At 38.9% G+C, this 22158-nt stretch overlaps 1 protein-coding gene across 7 annotated transcripts in view; it reads left to right on the forward strand.

The window, feature by feature from the left end:
• Positions 1-22158, forward strand: part of LOC128865928 (arylsulfatase B) — a 28069-nt gene that overhangs the window by 1700 nt on the left and 4211 nt on the right. For 4 of the 7 annotated variants that reach the window (XM_054106346.1, XM_054106347.1, XM_054106350.1 and 1 more), the window contains exons 2-8: positions 11117-11254; positions 11555-11714; positions 14985-15072; positions 15199-15365; positions 18002-18226; positions 18710-19031; positions 19101-19526. In XM_054106346.1, coding sequence (XP_053962321.1) covers positions 11129-11254; positions 11555-11714; positions 14985-15072; positions 15199-15365; positions 18002-18226; positions 18710-19031; positions 19101-19526 — 1514 coding nt within the window. In that variant the 5' untranslated portion in view covers positions 11117-11128. Of the gene's footprint in view, positions 1-3311; positions 3448-10655; positions 10716-11106; positions 11255-11554; positions 11715-14984; positions 15073-15198; positions 15366-18001; positions 18227-18709; positions 19032-19100; positions 19527-22158 lie in introns of those variants that run through there. The other 3 variants (XM_054106352.1, XM_054106345.1, XM_054106348.1) reach the window with 3 other exon arrangements.

Consider the following 22158-nt stretch of genomic DNA (forward strand, 5'->3'; position numbering starts at 1 on the left):
CAAGTACTCACTTGGCAAAATAAACGTATTCCGGCGCATATTAAAAGATTTCCATTGTTTCTCGATAGCTCAAATGAATCGAAAGTACTGCCGTACCAAGGGCGGATCCATACAAGGTGATAGCAGTAGCACAAAAACAAAACTGATTTGTATTTTGTTCTTACAATTTGAGGGATTGAATGTTAAAATTCCAAGGTTTCGAACGAAATAGCAACGAACAGAAATAGATGGCATTGACATTGAAACCGCCAAATCGCAAGACAAAAAAAAAACAGTGCGCGTAGCGTAGTACACATAACAGAAGTGAAACTTTCAAGGCAGACAAAGAAAGAGGGAGAGACCCCAGAAAGAATGAGAGAGAGAGAGAGAGAGAAAGAATATATATCTAAATAAATTCACAACATTTGCAGAGAATACAAATAGACAAAATTTACAAAAAACGGAGAAGGGTCGACCGGTGTAGGTAAACGCCGAACACAAACCGTGGCAACAACGCGCACTATATATATATTATATCTTTTTTCTCTCTCGCGGAACGAAAATGCCCCAATCGTTGCATGGCCTTGAAATTTATTATTCTCCATTCTCGCTCGTCCATCGGCGCTTAAGAAGTTTCACTTAAAAAAAAAACTAACTGTGACGCAAACGCATGATGAGCAGGTCTATTATAGGCACTCACAAATGGCAGGTAACACCAGTTTAAAGCCAAAATTGGTCAAAAACACAAATGAAACGGACGCAGAGCTCAAAAATCCACCTTATTTTCTTCTTTCATGTAGTTTTCAAGATTTTGCCAAATAGTAGTTTTTGATAAAACCAAAATTCATGCGTCAAAGTTCAAATAATAAAAGTTGTGTTCGATAACTCAAAAATTTGTATTGCAGTGAAACCTCCTTGGGTGGCCACTCAGCGTCATTCAACTTTTGCCCGCTTAAGAAAGGTGCTCGGTCAAGAGAGTCAAATTTGTTCTGATGCCTGAGACTCGATATACAGTCTGTGTTAGAAAAAAGGAACCGCGAATCGTGAAGTATAAAAGATACATATATATATTTTTTTTTTACATGGAAGTATGTGCAAAACTGCGAGTTGCAATTACTCAATAAACCGTGTTGTCTCCATCGTTGTCGACTATAAACTGGCATCTTCTTCATGCTCTGAACCAGCTTTTCTGCGTAGCTCGTCGATAAACAGGACTAGATTTTGCGAACTCGACGCACGAGTTGTTTTAAATCATGGACTGGTCTTCCGACAAGATGCGTTTTCATAGTTCCCCACACATTTTCAATGGGATTGGCGTCTGGAGACTCGGATGGCCAGTCCAATACTGTGATGCCATTTTCTTATTTAACAGTAGTTTTGATGATGTGGGACGGTAGGATATGTTCGCCTCCTTCAATCGACGTTCGATGGTGTTGATACTCACATCTATTCCCTTTTTCGCAAGAACTGATCGTGCTTGTCGTAGTCACAAAGAAGGGTTCCGCTTAAAAAGTTGGACGATCACTTTATCCTACTTTTTTGTCGTCACTCGCTTCAAGCCGCGCTAGGAAAAGTCATCAACATGTTTGTACACCTTATACCGCTGATTCCACATCACAACAAACTTTTTTGATTTTTTAATCACTTTCGCAGCCGCGGTGTAAGATAGTTTCGGCCTTTTCGAATGCGTGCATAAAAATACCGCCTCAAAACGCTTCGTGTACTTCTCATTAATTTTTGTTTGGTTGCGTTTACGGGAAAGTTTCAAACGACAGGAACCTAAGTTAGCACTGGCGTCGTAGCCCTTTTATGCAGCAAAAAGCAGAACGACACAGACTGTAGTTGTATCATAGTTATAGTACTGTAGTTACTCCTAATTTTTGGAAGTAGGCCTTCGATAACGTCATCATTATCCACCACTCTCAAATTGAGAGAGCAAAGTGTCAGTTGGATACTGGAAAGACCTTCAGTTCGTGCTAAAGAAATTTTAACCAGCAAAAAGTGTTCGTCTCGAAAATACCTGATCTGAAAGCATATGACTGTTTTTGTTTTGTTAACAAACAATTGTTTCGCCCTTTTTTTTGAGGAATTCGGTATTTGGTGCACTTCTGCCCTTGTGTCGACTTGAAATTGGCAGTTTATTGCCAGATACGATAAAGTGGGAAATTTAATAAGAAAAAATTTGTAAACAAACTCAGCTGATATGTCTTCTTCTACCGGTTTTTCCAAGTGATGGCTAATTTTCGTTCGTTAACGTTTTGGATTTTCTGCTCTTTGGGAGATAATCTTGGCTTACGTTCTTGATTTGGATTGACGGCTAGTAGTAGCTTATTTTGTTATCGAACACGACTAAAAAGTCTAATATCAGGCGATATAAATTTGATAGTGACGCTATTGGGAAAAATAAAAGTTACTAATTTTTTATACTTTTTCTACGGCGACAGCAGTAGCCGAATGGGTTGGTACGTGACTAACATTCGGAGTTCAGAGAGAACGTACATAGGTTCGAATCTCGGTGAAACGCCAAAATGATGAAAAAGGTTTTTCTAATAGCGGTCGCCCCACGGCAGGCTATGGCAAGCCTCCGAGTGTATTTCTGCCATGAAAAAGCTCCTCATAAAAACTCCATTTGCCGTTCGGAGTTGGCTTGAAACTGTAGGTCCCTCCATTTGTGGAACAACATCAAGACGCACACCACAAATAGGAGGAGGAGCTCGGCCAAGCACCCAGAAAGGGTATACGCGTCAATTATATATATGTATGTATGTATATACTATAATTCCTTGGAACCCATTCTCGACTTCTTTTTCCGTGAAATTCTTGCACTAAAATTCTAGAATGAATGCGTTCCGATGCTCCCTTGTCGGGTGGGTAATCCCCAAGAACTTATTATAAATGTAAATATTTTTCTTTCTAATGCCGGCATAAAAATATAATGGATTATAAATATTTATAAAATAAAAATCAAACAGAAAGCAGAAGTGCACATATTTGTTTAGTATTCTTTGGCACGTATGAAACGTTAACAACCAAACAAAAGCTTCAATTTTCAGCCACTAAAATAGTGAATAGCCCTCCTTTGTTCCCCTTTTTTGGAGGTATATATCCATATGTATGTCCGCATGTGCCCACAGAATACGTGCATATGTATGTGCATACATCTGAAAGAAGGTTACTGTAAAAAAGTATTTACACTCATATTTGTTTGTATGTACATAAGAAATATTACAATAAAGCAAACATTTGAAATAAGTAAAAACAGTGGGCGCTCTCGCCGATAGGGACAGTGGCCATAAAGATATAGAGACGTTGTTCATATAGTATGTATGTATGCAGATGTGCTATCGGAATTTGGTGAATTCGACAAATTTGAATTTCATAATCAAAAACTCTCTCCTTGTACTATTTTCTAGTGAAAAGCGTTGAAAGATTTTTAAATCATAATAAAAGGTGTTCAATGTTCAAAAGGTATTCAATGGCGAAACAACTTTGCAAACAATAAGGCATTGTTACTCTATAAGTACATATGTATGTACATATATACTCAGTCGGTGGCGCGCGGTCAACGGCCATGAAAATATTATTTTCACAGATGAGAAAACTTTCACTGTTGAAGAAGTTTTTAAGAAGTAAAACGACAAACAAACTGCTAAAACTTCTAAAGACGCAAAAAATGTTGTTCCAAGTGTTCAGCGTGGTCACCATCCAGCTCTCGCAATGGTTTGGTGAGAAGTGTCTTGTAAAGGCGTTACATCTTTTCATTTCTGCGAAATAAGGGGTTAAGATCGGGGCAAAAGTGTACCATGAGGATGTCTTAGAAGGCGTGGTGAAGCAGTTGAGCAGTACTCTCTGCAATGGAAAGTGTTGGAATCTGTAGTAAGATTCCACTTCAGCCTATAAGGCAAAAACCACCCAGCAGTAACTAAAAAACAACATTCCTGGGTTCATACCCGCAGAAGATTGGCCATCTAGAAGTCCAAAAAAATGAACATAGGAAAATTTGAATTTGATTTTTTTTATTTCTTTTTAAATGGAATGTTTGACTTCAGATTTGTAATCAGCGACACTAAATACCTTAGGAACACTGCACTTTTCATTATATCTTATCTTGGGTGTAGATAAGTTCCTGTGTTCATTTTTTGCCCTACCCCCGTAGACATAAGTACACCCCCTACTCTAAGGGTGCATGCGAACAATTTGGGTTTGGGCTTATTTCAAAGAGCAAAGTTCAACCTTCAATTACTGACAATTACGCAGATCGTAGCACGTCAGGGTTCTGCTCCACAATTTTTGAAAAATGGCCAAATACGCTATTTTTAGGGGTTTCAACCCCCTTTTTTTTGAAAACCTGACGTGATGGAAAATTTTTGAACTCGGATTCGTGCTCAGCGCGAAAATTCCCTTCGGGAACACTAGGTCACATCTTATTCGCATCAGAAAAATTGAAATAGGCAGGGCAGTGTTATGGATTAAAAATGCCAGAAATTTAGTTTGGAAAATTACTTTTATTCAATTCAGAGTAAAAAATGTGTGAAAATAATACAAAATTAAGAATCAATTTACTTTTGCTCGATATGACCACCTTTTGCCTTGGTGAATCTTTTAGTTCGGACCTTAGGTTAGGTTAGGTTGAAGCGGTTGTTCACTGTGGGACACACTCGAGCTCACGGCCCATTGTGACGCCGCATGGGGAACTTGCCTTTATCCCTCCTAAAACTAATGTGTAGTTTTTAAAAATTTTGTAAGATCCTTCATTTCGACAGAGCCGAGATCCTCCTATCCATTAAAGGATTGTCCACCCAAAATGCCGAGTCTACGTTTGGATCGAGCAGGACAGTAACACAAAAGGTGCAGGATCGTCACTTCCTCGTCTGGACCACTTTTGTAGAAGTCATGTGTTTGCACACCCATTCTCTGGGTGTGTCTACCGATTAGGCAGTGCCCCGTAATAACTGAAATTAGTGTTTTACTGTATTTTACAGTACTTATCTTTTCTTAGTAGATGTTCCGTGCGTTTAGCATTGAGAGTCGACCACAGCTGTCGGGCGATTTTGCAAGTGGCTTCATTACGCCATCTTTCATTCGCTACTCAGTTACTTCGCGTTCGGTCCTTGCTCTCCAAAACGGCCCAAAGAGAATAATCCATCGGATTCGAGTCTAGTGAATTTGAGAGCTATTGTGTGGACGTTATGAAGTTCGGAGCGTTGTTTTTTAGCTATTCTTGGTTCACTCGAGCTTTGTGAGACGGTGCCGAGTCCTGTTTTTCTACCTATGGCTTCAAAGCAACCTCCAGAATACTTTCCCGATAATATTTACCTTGACGCCATGCTCGATGAAAATGTTTGGAAAGAGCCCATCTGCGGTTACAGCTGCCCAAACCATTACTTATGGCGGGTTCTGCCTCCTGGTGGCCAGTCGATGACTCAAATTCTCTTATGAACGGTCGGTTCAATAAGCCCTATCATTTTGGGAGTTTACGAATTGCTGTATTTGAAAATTTTTCTCGTCAGAAAACACAATGTTCGGAAATTCACCGCTTTCGGTCAAGCGAAGCAACTCCTTCGCTCTCTCAAGACTTGTTGCTACTTTGGTGTGAGATCATGCGCCTTTGAGATCTTGTAAGGCTTGTCTTTGAGAACATTTTTCAGTATGTGGCGGATGCTACGGTCAAATATTTTCAGTTCTTTTTTATGGCAGAAATACACTCGGAAGCTTGCCATTGCCTGACGAGGGGCGATCGCTTTTAGAAAAAGCTTTTTATTCAATAAAACTAACTTCATTAAAAAAAAGTATTATATTATAATTTTATATCTATTACGGGCTTAACTAGTAACAGAACTTATGGCAGGACTAAGTACATATGTACTTAAATATGTATCACCTTTCCTTGAAGCATAATATGCCTTTAGTATTTATTTTCTATGAGAATTTATCGACCTTCCCATAAGTGAGTGCAGCTGTCAAAGCATTGGCAATGACTCGTTTATAACTTGCGATGTACTTGTATTTCCGTGTGAAATCGGCAAATTGATCTTCGATTGCGAACTCAATTACATACACATGCAAACATACATATATATATACTTATTATGTAATATACGCCGCATCTACGTATTTATGTAGCAATAATTGGATAATTAATTTGGCGGAAAGCACGAAGTGCATATTCGTATAATAATCTACATACGCCTGTTTGCATCAATCGATTTGTTTGTTTGCCAGGCATACTGAAACTGCACTTGCACGGACATGAAGTGTTCTCCAATGGGAAACATTTGTTTGTAATAAACTCCTGCATAAGCGAATTCGTATTTTTTTAACACATTGTGATTCGTTGTCATTGCCGAAGTGAGGTTTGAGTTAGTTTAGCCAGCGATCTGTATTCACTCAGCAACAAGTGTTAGCAAGAGTTGCTATGCAATGTAGCGCGCTCTTCTCTTTTAAATGTGAGCATTTAGTCTTATACTGAATTTCATTGCCTTTCGAGTTACGACAGAGGTAGCATCTGCAACAGAAGAGAATATCATAAACTTCGCGAATTATTCGATTGCACAGTTGCTATTGTTATGCCTTTGGCGTTTGCTTTTCAAACAAAAAGTATAACGACGCTACAATGGAAGAAGATGTAAGTATATACATATATTTTATTGATGAAAAAACAAATTTTGGTAAAATATTAGTATTAAGTATTTAAAATTATGTGTTATAGTTACCGTCTAATAGCCTCACATTATCAAGCAATGTGGAAAACAGTGAAGAAGTAAATTTTTCGGAAATAAAATTGAAAATTTTAAATAAAGAGTACGAAATATGCAATAAAAAAGGGCGTAGCACTGTTTGGCAGATTTTTGGCAAGGTGAAGACTAGCACTGGTGACGAACTAAATAATATATATTAGTTGCGTGCAGAACCTGTTGGAACGTATATAAGTTCAATCAAAATAGCACTTCTAATTTAGTAAGACATAAGTGCTATAAAAATTTTAAAGACAGTGTTTCTGTATCCAAGATAGAAGTTAGTGCTGATTTGAAGCATGTCGGAATAAATATTTTAACAGAATGGGTAATTGCAAATTGCCGTCCCTTTCAAATAGTAAAGGATTCGGGTTTACTGAAATTCTCAGAGTTTCTTGTATCAATCGGCGCAAAATACGGACTCCACGTCAATGTTGAAGCCTTACTACCTCACCCAACAACAATATCAAGAAATGTATCTACTTTATATGACAAAACTGTGGCAAAAGTTAAAAATGACTTACAGTTTGTAACTGGAAATAAGATAGGTTTTGGCTTAACATCCGATATTTGGACAGATAACTATATTAGAACATCGTATGTTTCCCTGACTATACATTATACAAAGGATGGTGAACTTATAAATCGGCTATTAGGATTGTCCGCCTTTGAAGGACAAAGATGTACAGGTAAAGTTTATTTTAATAGTCAGTCGGTTATGTTATGATTTTGTCTTTAGGGGAAAATATCCAACGAAAGGTGTTGAACATTTTGAAATTTCATGACCTACTTATTGATAAATCCGTTTTTGTGACTGATAGAGGTAGCAATATGAAGAAGGCTTTTGAGCCTTTTAAAAGAATTTCATGCATAAACCATTTAATGAATAACGTGTTGGAACAAGCAATAACAAGTATTCCTGAGCTCAATGAGCTATGTGATGCAGCTACCAAGCTTGTTAAATTTTTTAAGAAATCTGGAGAGAATTCCGGTTTACAAACGACCTTAAAAAGCTTTTCATCCTCCAGGTGGAACTCAATATTTTATTTGCTGAGCTCAGTAAAAAAAAAACTGGGCAGAAATTACTGATATTTTACAAGCCAAACAACAACTGTCTAAGTTGAATAGTATTAGCTTAAGCTATATAGAGGAAATATTAAAAGTATTAGAGATTTTCGAAGAAGCATCAAAGGAACTAGAAGGCGAAAAGTATCCAACGCTGCATTTGGTACTACCCCACATAAACAGACTAAAAAGTACTTGTTCAGTTCGTGAAAGTGACTTAGCTTTCATAAATCACTTTAAAGAAAAGTTAAATAATTTGTTGGACACCATTGTTTTTGAAAATCTTACAGTATATCACAAACTTGCCGTATTTCTGTTCCCGCCAACAAACAAGTTAATATTTTTCAACGAAAATGATAAGACTCTCATAAGAGATGAATGCAAGACTCTAATGTGTAGCTACTTTAACGATACGACCATCCAAGACCATCAAACTACACCTGAAAACCCGCCCACCACTCGGAAAACGCAGCTTTTCACAGCATTTTTACAACCAGCTGAAAGTTCTAATGAAGAAGATAATATAAATAATGAGATTATCAGATACGAATCAACTAGCGTCATATATTATGACGAATTCGACGTCCTTCAATGGTGGCGCTTACACCAAGTACAATTCCCTTTGCTTTTCAAAGTAGCCAATAGTCTGCTGGCGATTCCAGCCAGTAGTGCCGCTTCGGAAAGGCTTTTCTCAAAAGCAAGGAACTTAATATCAGAGAAGCGAAGTGCAATCGGTTCCAATTCATTTTCTGTGCATCAAATAATGTTTTTACATTATAATATGGATATGAATATATTAAATTAGTGTACGCTAATATTTTCTGTTATTTATTAAACTTATTCATGAATTAAATTTACTTTTGTTATATGAAATAAAAAACTTTTAGATACATATGTATGTACATAAAATTCCACCTCTTTCTAATACATACCTAATTACATTTATGTTCGTATACATATATTCTAAGTACTCAACAGTAAAATCAATTACATGTTTACATATTTTTAAACTAATTTACAAACGGTAATTTGTTGAAGTCGACCATATTGCCAATCGATTCATTTGCCACTCAAATCAATTGCTTTTCGAATTATGAACACAATGGACAATAATAATAAATGAAACATCTATCGTTATTGCAGTGTAGTGAGATCACTCTCTCTCTTCGTAAACATGCTCTTTAGTTCAGATGTTGAGTTAGCGTTATGTAGATCAAGTAGCAGAGTTTTATGCGAGTGACTTAGAACGCCAAATGAGTGAACCGTTGCAGGTGTTTAGTTTGTAAGCTAAGAGTGAGAAATGTTAATCCAAAGAGACTAACTTTTTAAGAATGTATGTACGTAAAACTGTTTTAACTTTGAATCCGTAAACAGACAGAGAGAAAAAGAGAGAGGGAGATATTAATGCATATGTTGCTCTAAGATAGGTTTCCCTTATCTTAAAGTTTTAAAATAGGTTATGGAATGGAACTAACTATAAAAAGTAAATTTAGTCGGATCAAGAAAAAAACTCAAGAGAAGAAAATACTAAAAATTACAAGTTAGTGGACAAAGAATTTTTATCGGTTTAGCATAAGTCAAAATGTAATGCATGTATGTAAGTATAATGCTCAGAATACCCACCGCTGAGTCTTGCGAAAACGAGCCTATGAAGACAGCGGTTTCGTGTTTTACCCTCTCAAGAATGATAGAATATAAGACTACCCACATTGCGGAAAAATTAGAGCAACTTTACCGTTATGTAAGGGTAAATGAGGTATGTGAGCATTGTACAGATCCATAAGTAGAAATACTCTCAGCTGGGTGTCAAAAAATGTTCACAGCTGAGATCGGCTGATTCCAAACCTCTCTTTCATGTAACAAAGAAGTAAACTGAGTGAACTAAGAAGTGAATATCAAAATGGCGCAGATATGTAAACAAAAATGAAAAGTTAGGTTGGATTTATGTAAACAAAAAAGATAATGAAAAAGAGAATATGAAGAAGGAAGTTGGTTGTAAATCAAAATCTAAAATTATGTTCTCTCTGCCACGTCCTCCTCTTTATGCTGTAGATATACCGTTTTCCCATTAGACAATAGCCGATATATCTCTTCATTAGATCCATGCTTGTAGAAGCGTTCAATATAAATTAGAGTCTAAACTATTAGCTCAATAACTTTTTGCCAAATCTGCCTTTTTCCAAATTATCATTTTCAAATTACTTGCTAACGCTAATTCTGTGATGGCATGAAATGCATGATTGCTCAAGATTTGTGTAAATTGTAATAAAGGGTTTTCCAATAACAGGTGTTACAGGTAAATGGATGGCGCTATCGAGATGCTTAACGATTTTTTATTGGCGGCATTGGATGGTATTGATCTGGGCAACGTTTATTTTCAACAAGACGGGGAAAAGTTTCCGGACCGTGTTATCTCTCGAAGAGGTGATCACAATTGACCACCGAGATCTTGTGATTTAACATCTTGTGACTTTTTCTTTGGGACCACATGGAAGAGAAGGTCTACGCCAACAGCCCAGGGTCGATTCAAGACCCCAAAGATGGAATTCGTGAGGCTATCGAGGACATAGGGCAGCCACCTTGCAATTCGGTTATAGAAAATTTCATGAAAAGGATATTGTCCTGTAAGCGGGGTCGTGATGGTCATTTGCCTGATGTTATTTTCCACTATTAACGGCATACCATCCTCTTTATAATGAAATAAACATCCGATCATTTAAATTAAAAAATAGCATTTTTCTTTGAATATCAAAATAACACCTCTTATTGGAAAACCCTTTAGTTGTTAATTAGTTTTGACCATGGCTTTCTATGTGAGCAGATGCTCGTAATACATTCTCCATTTCTGCGTGCTTTGCTCATTCAGAGCCAACGGAGACACTAGACCAATTAATGTTTTTGTCCATTAAACTCCAAGGCGGCAGATCCCATAATCTAGTGAGCTTAATTTTTAAAATAAATTAATTGCCAATTTGTCACACTAAGCGATTTTGTTTCATTCGTCATTCCTACTTTACAGCTCTCATTAGGTTTATGAAAACTGTGAAATAAGCGATATGCGATTACAAAGACCTCATCGACCCAACTATGAACTCTACCAGAGTTGAAAAAAATTAAAAAATCTTGTTTTTCGCATGAATATCTCGAAAATCTGACGTACTGGGACTATTCGGAGTTTTAGATCAGTACTCGAACTTAGTATGCCATACGGCGAACTGAAGTCTCGTTGTTGGTGAACAATTTGTGGCGTCTCATATAATTGATTCTATCTCATTATATTTAAAACGATTAGTTCTGTTCTAGCAAAATAAAGTAGTAATAAAAATAGTATTTTTCAGCAAAAATCAAAAATGAATTTCACACAATTCCTCCATGTAAATCTACTACTCTGTATACTGATCTCTATATCACAAATCAATGCAAATAATAGCGAAGAAAAGCGACCGCATATTATTTTTATTTTGGCAGACGACCTGGTAAGTAGAAATAAAATTTTAATATTAGTTGAATATTTATTAAAAGTGTTACATCAAGCAACTTTAACACAGCTCAATGCAGTTCTGCTCTAGAATGAGCTGCGAGCAAAATTTAAAAATCGTGTGTGTAATAAAAGCGAGCATATTGAAATCCTATTTTTCTGCAATTCAGTAGAGTAGTTAACTATAACTGTTTCAGTACTGAGCGCAGATACCTCGTTAACTTTTTTCTATTTAAGCAATTTATTCGCTATTATGTAATTTTACTTTTTTATTATTACAAATTTATCACTGCCTTAGGGCTTCAATGACGTCGGCTTTCATGGCTCAGCGCAAATTCCTACCCCTAATATTGATGCTTTAGCTTTTTCAGGACTTATATTGAATAACTACTATGTAAATCCAATATGTACGCCCTCGAGAGCGGCTCTAATGACGGGAAAATATCCAATACATACAGGTGAGAAAATTTTACCACTAAAATTAAAATCGATTATTATAATATATAAGGACCTAAAATGATGCTAATCAAGTATTTGAGCAATGGATAGATGTTGACTGTAATATAACCAGTTTTTTACAATAGCGGCCGTCCAACGGGAAGTAATAGAAAACCTCATAAAAACTGTTTGCCTTTCCGAGGTGGCGTAAAGCTGCAGGTGTACTTTTAGAACTCCTGGCGATAGATAGGTGAAAGGATTGAAGTACACTCTGGAACTCTCCAAGTAGCACTAAAGCGCCGTTTTGATAACATTATAAGATCTCCAAGAGGCGGATATCTAGAGCCAGCCAGAGCCGTTGATGTAATGGAGAAGGTTGATGGGATTTAGAGTGCGCCAACTCCAGGCTGTCGAAGAAAAGAGCATCCAGTGATCTTAATCGTCTAGCTGCCAAACCCGGACATTTACAGAGAAAGTGCTCAACAGTTTCCTTCTCTAAAAGGTCCCCACAGCTTCTGCAATGGGGATTAAATGGTAAAGCTAACTTTTCCGCGTATGTGGCGATCAGCTAATGGCCGTTAAACACAGCAACGAGTTTGGAAATTGAATAGCGTGGAGTTCCCAGGACTCTCTGAGTCCTCCGTATATTGTACTGGGGCCACAGGGTTTTCGAAATAGCACATGAAGAACTGGAGCTCCATCTTTTCTGAGCTTTCCTGAGAAATAAGTGGTGGAAATCCGCTTTAACAACAGTCAGCGGGATGCCAATGACCGGGTAGGAGGTCTCTGTGACCAATTCAGCCCACTTCCTGGCAAGTTCATCAGCAATTTCATTGCCCAAAACTCCTGCGAATATTCTGTTCCATATTTTAACTAGACTTAATAATTTTTTTCTAAAGTGTATGATTTCCTGACTTATAATTCTTGAGTATTAAGTATAATTCTGGCGTTTCAACTAGTAAACCAAATAATCAGCAACTAAGCTCATTAGAAAACCCTTTTTTGTTGAGAAGATATTTTACTGAACAATGTTCTGCCATTTTTCTGGACAGGATATTGAGTGTAAACTCAAATTACTAACTTACAGAGCTCACAGACCCAGCCAGTCTTTCGTTTCAAAAGACTGTTTAGAATTCTAGCGGCAGAGTCTTGGAAATGAAAAATGCGATAGCTCTTCATAATTTATTTTATCAGAAACTAGAATTTGGTGGTTTGGGGATTCAACTGCCATAAAGCTCTCACCTGTTCGAAGGGCGGTTTAAATCTAATCTCTCTGATCTCTGAGCTAAGAGCCTGATTATAATACACAAGCAATGTGCGTTTTTAATATTTTTTTCATAAAGCGGTTGAGAATTGCAGACATGTATGCTAGATGAGAGAAATAGTACGTAAATTGTGCGCTCACTAACTCTCTTTAAGTGTTCATATATATTTCTCCTTTGAATTCAAGTGAAGCGAAACCACAGTTTCCACATCGATGCCTAAATAGTACTGCGGTGGGTCTTTGCAGAAGCCGTTTATCAATTAAGCTTCTTTGGCAACCATGTTTCTTAATGCTCTCGGAGCCCCTATAAAATGTGTACTTTATATGGCACTTTTAGCTTAGAAGAGTTTCACATTTGTGCACAAGTTGCATGTCGTTTGGTAAGAGTCCAATTCTTAAATTTCACAACTCCCAGGGCTGACATTGAACGGCTTTATTCAGCTTTAAAAACTGTTTGAACTCGAATGCCTTCAAATTATGAAACGGCTGTCACAATATTTATCTACATATATATATATATATATAGTTGGCGCGTACACCCTTTTTGGGTGTTTGGCCAATATTTGTCTAGTCTCTATTAAAAATAAAATACATCTGCAATGCAAAATCTTTCGACTTGTACGTGTTTTGGCTAGTTGCAGATTTTTCTGCAGTCTCACTCCAATTGCCACTACCTCAGTATGCTCATCACACACAGCTTAAAGCCACATTTTAGACTTTTCAGCAAACGTAGCTTTTATTATCTATCGATAGTAATTTTTACGTCACTATATATCACTTAACTACCATTTTCCCTGCTTCAATAGTCAAAGATAGCACAGGGCACCAAAATTTGATCGACTTTCAAAACCAAGAACTGGACTACAAATTGTATACTGTTCACTAGACAGGACTAGTTTACTGGAGCGGCTGCCCTTGATTGGGAAAAACCCAAGTCATTCCGGTAACGTAGAACTGGCTGCCATGGGAATGGCAAATCAAATCGCTTGCCGGCAGCACTTGGGGCAAAGACAAATAATTGTTGCTATCGACATTTAAGGCAATTGGCCGGCCGGTTCTAAACTATGCTGCGCCTAGAGCCAGTGACACCTAGTGGATAAAGCTCCTGACTTGCCAAAGCACTGCCAATCGGACAGCGATGGGTTGCCTCTTGATGCCCCCTCTTCAACACCTTCACAACGAAGCACAGATGCTCCCAGTAATGGAGCACAACAAACTGCTCAGCAAGCTGTTCCTGTTAGGGGGCTACCGCAGGTTTCACCCTTGCATACACCTGCTTGAGCCAGAGCCACCTTCTAGGCACGTCAGGAGGCACCTATTAAACTACGCCGACGAGATCCAGGACAAAACTAACATACATTTACTGGACCAGACAGTGTTTAGACAGACATTAAACGACATTCATCGGGCGACCGTTACCACCTTCTTAAATTCCGACCACCCAATGCCCTAATCGGAGTCCAACCACCACTTACAGTAGATGAAGAGCTCCAGCTTCCCTGTGAGACCCGCGTAACACTGGCACAATTATGTTCTGGATACTGTAGTAGGTCAAACTCCTACTTTTCCAGAATTGACCTCGACATACCCATATGCTCAGCATGTGAAGGCACCCTGCACGATCCTAACCACCAAACCCCCTCATCTAACACCCCTCTCCCTCAGGATCTAACCTGTCGATACAGTAAATTTCCTGGGTCGACCTTTAGATGAGTTAGACGAAGACGACTGGTGATATACACTACACTGACAGGGCTTGTATTACTGCTACAACAACAACAACAACTACAATTTGTAGAATGGGCTCAGTATTCTGGCTTAAAAACAAAAGTCGATTTGTTGCTATATTTGAGGTTATGTAACATCTTGAGATATTACATTTAAAGGTCTCAACGGTGTCGCAAAGTACAATTATTTCATTTATAAACCCGTTTTCATAATAAAAAAGTGTGTTTGTGTAAGAGATAACTTCTATTGAATTTACAGTTTAAATTGTTTGTAACAAATTATTTTTTATTCCCATCAGGCATGCAACATACTGTATTATATGGCGCAGAACCGCGTGGCCTACCACTGACTGAGAAAATTTTGCCCCAATACCTGAACGAATTGGGGTACGTACTCCGTCTTATGGTCGTCTAATTTATGTTTAGCTTTCACAATTATTTCACTAAGTGCCATCATTCTAATCTGTGATATGATTAAATTTATGATATTTTAATTTCGTTTCAATTTTCCAGCTACTCATCCCATATTGCTGGCAAATGGCACTTGGGCCATTATAAGAGCGTCTATACGCCTCTACAGCGTGGTTTTAAGACGCATGTGGGCTTTTGGACGGGCCATCATGATTTCTTTGATCATACGGCGGTAGAGCACGGCATGTGGGGACTGGACATGCGGAAAGGTAATTTTGAAAGGAAATGCAAAGGGTGAAATACAAGGAGCTTGCAAGTGAGTTACAAAAGAATATGAGTATGGCGAGAGAAGGGTAGACAGAATAGGCGACTTCAAAGCGAAATGGGTGTGTGCGAGACTACCATTCGGTAATGCCAGGCATTAAATACTAAACGATAGAGGTTTTTTCTAATAGCCGTCGCTGATAAATTACAGCTTGTTCAAACCACCTTGGAGGCGTCTTAGAATAGCTCTCCGTTTACTTTCATCTCTAAGTGAGGAATTTTTCAATAGCGCCAAAATGTTTTCGATAGAATTTTTGTTCAGGGCATAAAAGTGTCTCAGTTTCGTCAAGGCGTGATAGCTGAAGAGAAGATGGTGTTAAGATTCCACCATGTCGTCGTAAAAATAGCTGTCACAAAATGTATTTAAAGTAACGTAAAGTAAATATTGAGTAAAGTTAGATTGCGCATCACCACAGGAATTTCTATTGGAAAGCGTGTGGCTTAGACCGCCATTAATATCGTGAACTACGGCTTTATTTGGCTGAAACGCCCACTCGACAGTGGACGAGAAGGGCCTTATGACTTTTACATGCCCGTTTGTTGTCCAGCGCCCGTTGAGTCCACTTCCACAAGAGTAGCCCACAAGTGTTGGGTATGGGAATAAGTTTCCGTTCTTTCTTAACCAAAGTTACGTATTATTTAAATAACTAAATATTATGTAAGGTATGTGCCATTGGAAGCCACAACTTTACTCCATCTTTCAGGCAGCATACGGATTTCTCTGACAAAAAATTGGAGTTCTTTTGACTTGTCCCATTCGTTGAGCCAGTTTGCGATGCTTTCGTAAGAAGTGAACCAATAAGCGCTGACTGCATTGACCGGAACAGATGGTAATCCCAAGGTGCAATGTCTGGGGATTACAGCGGGTGGCGCAAGACTTCCCAATTCAGTACCTCTTAATATTTCTGGACCGATTTAGCAACTTGTGCAGCAAAATCAGTTTGTCAAGTCTGCCGTCCCATTCCGGCCGCTTTTCTTTGAGAGCAGGATTCAAACACATTAGCTGCAGTCGGTAACGATCACCAGTGATGGTTGCCGAAGGTTTAAGGTGTTCATAATAGATGACACCCTTCTGATCCCACCAGATGCACAACATGACCTTTGAAGCATGAATATTTTTTTTCGCTGTCGATGAACCTGGTTCCCCCGGCAGGCTCCAACATTTTCGACGCTTAGGGTTATCATAATAATAATAATTTCTTTTCGCCAGTGACGATGCGATGCAGAAAACCTTTTATTTTCTGCCGTTCAAGAAGGATCTCTTAGATGTGGTACCCAGTTACCTGTTTTCTGAACCAATCCCATCGCGTGCAAATGTTCACTGACGGTTGATCTGTTAACATTCAATTCTTTCGACATATCGTCAAGGTTTCGACATGCGTCTTCATCCAATAATTGTTGTAGTTGAGTATCTTCGAATTTTTTCGGAATTTTTTTCATAAAACAAACATGATTGAGGTCGAATTAGGTTAGCAGCTCGTCGGTAGTTACTAGAATCCCTACTGTCTCCTTGTTTGGAGAGACTACCTCGATAGATACCCTGTCTAGATAGTTTGTCAAAACTGAAGTTTCCTGCAAAGACACTGTGATCTCATACCTATATTAGCTTTGTAAAGAAGTATTTAGGAGCAACCGAAATAAAAGTGAGGCACTGCAAGACTAATTTTAAACGCAGGGTGTACAGCAAGGTATTGATTATCCCTAATTATGATGATACACATATGTTGAGCTTCTTACATGATGCGGAGCTACTAAGAAGGTAGTCAACTTTGCGAGGTATGCAATACTACAAGAGCTCTAATTTCTTTGACAGAAACTATCTAAACAACACATGTTAATGAGGCATGTTCATGATTTGGTGTACGGACTCTTGTCGTTTCTGCGATCAATCTCAGGAAACTCCAATGCACCTTGTCCTGGAATGCAGCACTATAGCGCGGAGAAAGGCTGAGACATCTTGGCCAATTGCAGCCAAAAAAACGGCCCAAACGCTCAATGAAACCCAGCTCCATTCTGAGTTTGATAAGGGAACTGGGTCTGGAAGAGGTACTGTGATGCGTAGAGGGCACAAAAGACTATGACGTCGAAATGCAAACCTCATGAAGAATCTAATCTAATCTAATTAGGCAATTAGATCTATCACACTATTATTTGAGAGCCTGCTCCATCTCACTAAATATTCATAGCTGATATATTCACAAGGTCCTACGCCGTTATCAAAGCTTTTGGAGGCTTATGCTCAACTTAACATAAAGTAATAGGGTTTACCTAAGGTAGACGAAACTTGAAAATTTTCAACATCATTGGGTATTAAAATTAGGAAAGGAAGGATTAAAAACCTACACAACCCTTACTCAATCAGCAAGTGGCAAGTGAACTTTAGCCAGAAGTCTAGTAACCTTCTGTCTGTAGGGTTTTTTATAAACAAAACTTAAGATATAAGCACAGCAAAGCTTGGAATCAGAGCCGACATCCTAGTTTTTGTAAAATTACAAACTGCAACTCTCTCCTATTGGCTCTCTAGTGCTTTTTACCAAAAAGAATTTGAAGAATTTTAAATAATGCTACTTTAAATTTTTAGGCATGGAAATCGGCTATGAGTTTCATGGAAAATATACCACTGACATAGTAACCGATGAGGCAGTGCGTGTGATTGCCGATCACAATGCAACCGCACAGCCGCTCTTCCTCTACGTTGCACACGCCGCAGTACACTCAGGTAATCCATACAACCCACTGCCGGCGCCAGATAACGTAGTGGCTAAGCTGGAACAAATCGAGGATATGGGAAGGCGACGATATGCGGGTAAGAAAAAAAAGGAAAAAAAGGAAAAACAAGAAACTTAAACATAAACAAAATTATAAGTATAGTAAAGAGATATGCAGTGATGTATAGAATTACTTAGTAGAGAGACATACAGTGGTGCATAGGAACCATAGCAGCGGTGATCGTGCATGCTTTGTTAGGAAACAAGATCAGTTTGCCTGTGTTGAGTTACTCATATACAATTACACCGCATAATTAGCGCTCATTTGATATGAAATTCAAGTCAATTGTCTAATTAAAAATTAGATTTGCATTTTGTAAGTGAAGCGATAGAGAAGCCGCAATGTCGCCAGCAAGTCTGCCGTAATCGCGTGTATAATCAAACTACGTGTCACTGAACTCTCTGGCTGTGTAAACTACATACATACATACATACACATGAAGACTTCTACGGCGATAGCTTCTTCTCTGTCGCTCAGAAACTTGTGCTGAATAACTCAAATTTTCTATTGTTCTCTACAGCAATGCTCGTCAAATTGGATGAGTCTGTTGGACGCATCGTGCAGGAGCTGCAAGCGAGAAAAATGTTACAAGACTCTATCATCGTATTTAGCACAGACAATGGCGGTCCACCGCAAGGTTTCAATCTAAATCACGCTTCAAATTGGCCATTGCGTGGCGTCAAGAACTCCATGTGGGAGGGTGGCGTACGCGGTGCTGCGTTACTTTGGTCACCGCGATTGCAGAGCCGGCCGCGTGTAGCCGAACAGCGTATGCAAATCGTCGATTGGTTGCCTACACTATTGAGTGCGGCAGGAGGTGTCAACGCTGAACAGTCGCTGTAGTAAGTATGACAATTACATATTTTAGCGACAACTTGTGCTTACTTTTACTTGATCTTAATATTGCACAGTAATGCCTCTGCCGCATTGGACGGCCTAAACATTTGGCATGCGCTTTCGCAGGATGAACCCTCGCCGCGTCGCACTATCCTGCATAATATCGACGATATTTGGGGCAGCGCAGCACTCACTATGGGCGACTGGAAGCTTGTCGTTGGCACTAATTATCCCTTAATGTGGAACGGTTGGTATGGTCCGCCGGGTGTGCGCGATGCAAAGGCGTACGATTACAAAATGCTGCAACGTTGCCCCGTCGGCCATGCGCTGGCTAGTTTAAATATGACACCCAGTGTTGCGGAGGTGATACGAATGCGTAGTGCGGCCACAGTCAACTGTGTGCTCGAATTGACGCCGAGCGCATGCGATTATAAGGGAAGAAAACCATGTTTGTACAATGTGAGAGAGGATCCATGCGAGTACTACAATCAGGCCGAGAAGTAAGTCATGCAAAAAACGATTTGTAATATTCTGTTACACGTAAACATATCTACTTATGTATATGGACAGTCATTCAGCATCGTTTTTTCATAAGCCATTTAGGCTAAGTTATTTATTTTGCCGATTAAGTAATGCGTAATAAGTCTCCTAGGTCCAGTATGCTTGTTTTGGGCGGGTGAAAGATGTGGAATTCCATATGGTACTATGACTTTTCTCATGTTAAATAGTTTAGACTAGTTTAGGCTAGTTTATAGTGGCTACAATCCTCCAAATTTATTCTTAAAAATAGAATGACTCTGTTGGCATAGGTTAGGTTAGGTTATGGTGGTAGTCGGTCTGCACGACCAACTCACTTAGACCTTACAGGTCCGTTGTGATATCACTGTGCTACACGGGAACCTCATTTATCTTCCTTCGTGGAACCATTTCGTGGCTCTTATGAAGCGTAGAGTAGAATGGGGTAAGATAGGTATGGGGGCACAATAGGTAGGTGGGGTTTTCGTCGCACTGTTTTTGCAGAGATCACTCGTCTTATGTGAATTGAATACGTGGTGGGGAACAACGTTCGCGACTGTCATTTCGGCCGTCACCATTGATTAGTTATCCTAGTTCTGGCGTCGTTTAGTTTTTTGTGAGCTTTTCTCCGACATAGCATTTTTTTTATTCTACGGTGCAGTGCATTTAATGTATGTAAATATTTGTCAGGTGAGTTTTATTTTACGTAGAAAATAATGCTGAACACGAATAATGTGTCAGTTTTTTTATATTTTTGTTTTTTAAAAAAATATCGACACTAACATAAAACATGTGCTTGGGGGCACTATAGGTCAGCCGTCTGGGGGCATTGTAGGTCACTACTTTTAATGGAATAAAATAAATTTTAATTGTTTTTGCAGCAAAATGGTGCGTAATTATGTGCGAAAAACGCCGAAACGAAGTGAAGAGGACGAAAAAAACGCAGTCGCGGCAGTCCGAGATCGCGCTAGTGTTCGATCAGCCTCTAAACAATTTAAAATTCCGTTCGAAACCTTACGTGCTTGCGTGATGAATTAAAGAAAAATTTCTAACTTTTATAACATGTGCAGTGTTCGTACTCTATAAATAAAGGTTAAAACGTTAATTTCCAAGCCATGTACATTGTTCTTTTCCCCTCACATATAGTGACCTATCGTGCCCCCCGATTTTGAAAATATCGAAAAAAAGACCCTTTGTCGTATTGAATGTAGCTTCCAAAATATTTAGCCAAACATAAGTCAGTATAACCAAAATGTTAGCAGATAAATAACCTTTCAAAATCTTGCTTATTTTTCAAAATCAATGCAAAAACACCGTAGCAAGAGCTCTTCAAAAAAAAAAATGACCTATCTTACCCCATTCTACTCTAGTATTGATGCCAACCCCACGCCAGACAGTTCTGTAAGAGAATTAAAAAAGTATTTACCTAGACAACCTGCTCTGATTTTAGCTAGGGCTGGAAAATTGCAAAGGAAGTGCTCAACTGTTTCTTCCTCTTCCTCATCTCTGCAGCTTCTGCAATATTCATGGGAGAAAACTCCTAGTCTCGAGGAATGCTTGCCAAATAGCCAGTGACCGGTTAAACAAGCCACGACCTTCGAGATATTGAGAGACTAAGCAGTTCCTTTGTTCTTTTCTTGTTTATTTGCGGCCATAGTAGCCTAGCTGTTAGACACGTATCTTTATTTCTCCATGACCTATTGGCCTCTTGGATAAAGTGGTTTTTTATTATTAGTTTACTCGTGGCCATGGTATTCCAATGGTACTTTTATCACTCAGCAGTTGGAGAGCGGTACCCTTTCTGGCTAGCTCATCTGCTTTACAGTTTCCCTCAATATCTCTATGTCCCGGAACCCAAATAAGGCTGACCTTGAATACGTCACTAATATAATTTAGAGCTGCCCGACATTCCTGTGCAACCTTCGATCTTAGTAAAGCCGCATTCATTGATTTGATGGCCGCCTGGCTATCCGAGAATATATTTATAATCGTTTTTGTTACGGCGTGCGTATTTAGGTATGTATCCACTTCTTTTATAGCTAGTACCTCTGCCTGATAGACGCTGCAGTAGTCTGGTAGTCGAACGGATAGTTCCAGTCCTAATTCCTTCGAGAAAACTCCGTAGCCAACCTTATCGTCTAGCTTGGAGCCATCTGTATAAAAGTTTAATTCTCCACTTCTCTGTGGCCTTGTTGTATGCCCTTCTTGACGGTATACTCGTCTTGAAGAGCCTTTCGAAGGTGAGTCTAGGGATAGAGTAGTCTATTTCTTGTTTATGACTATTAAGAGAGTGCAAAATGGAAGCGTGGCCAAAGCACCGGTCTTTCCATATCGCCATACTTTTTAGTCTGAGCGCCGAGGCGGCGGCCACGTGTTTTCCTACCAGATTTAGGGCAGGTAAGTTGATTAGCACATCCAGCGCTTTGTTTGGGGTAGTCCTTAAAGCGCCAGAGATGCATAAAAAAGCTGTTCTTTGGACCTTACTCATGATTTTAGCGTAAGTCGCCTTTTGAGCAGATGGCCACCATACAAGTATTCCGTACATTAAGATTGGCCTAACTACCGAAGTATAGAGCCAGTGCGTAATACGGGGTGTTAGTCCCCATTTGATACCGA

Source organism: Anastrepha ludens, chromosome 6 (genome assembly GCF_028408465.1).
Source record: "Anastrepha ludens isolate Willacy chromosome 6, idAnaLude1.1, whole genome shotgun sequence".
Taxonomy (NCBI): Eukaryota; Metazoa; Arthropoda; class Insecta; order Diptera; family Tephritidae; genus Anastrepha; species Anastrepha ludens.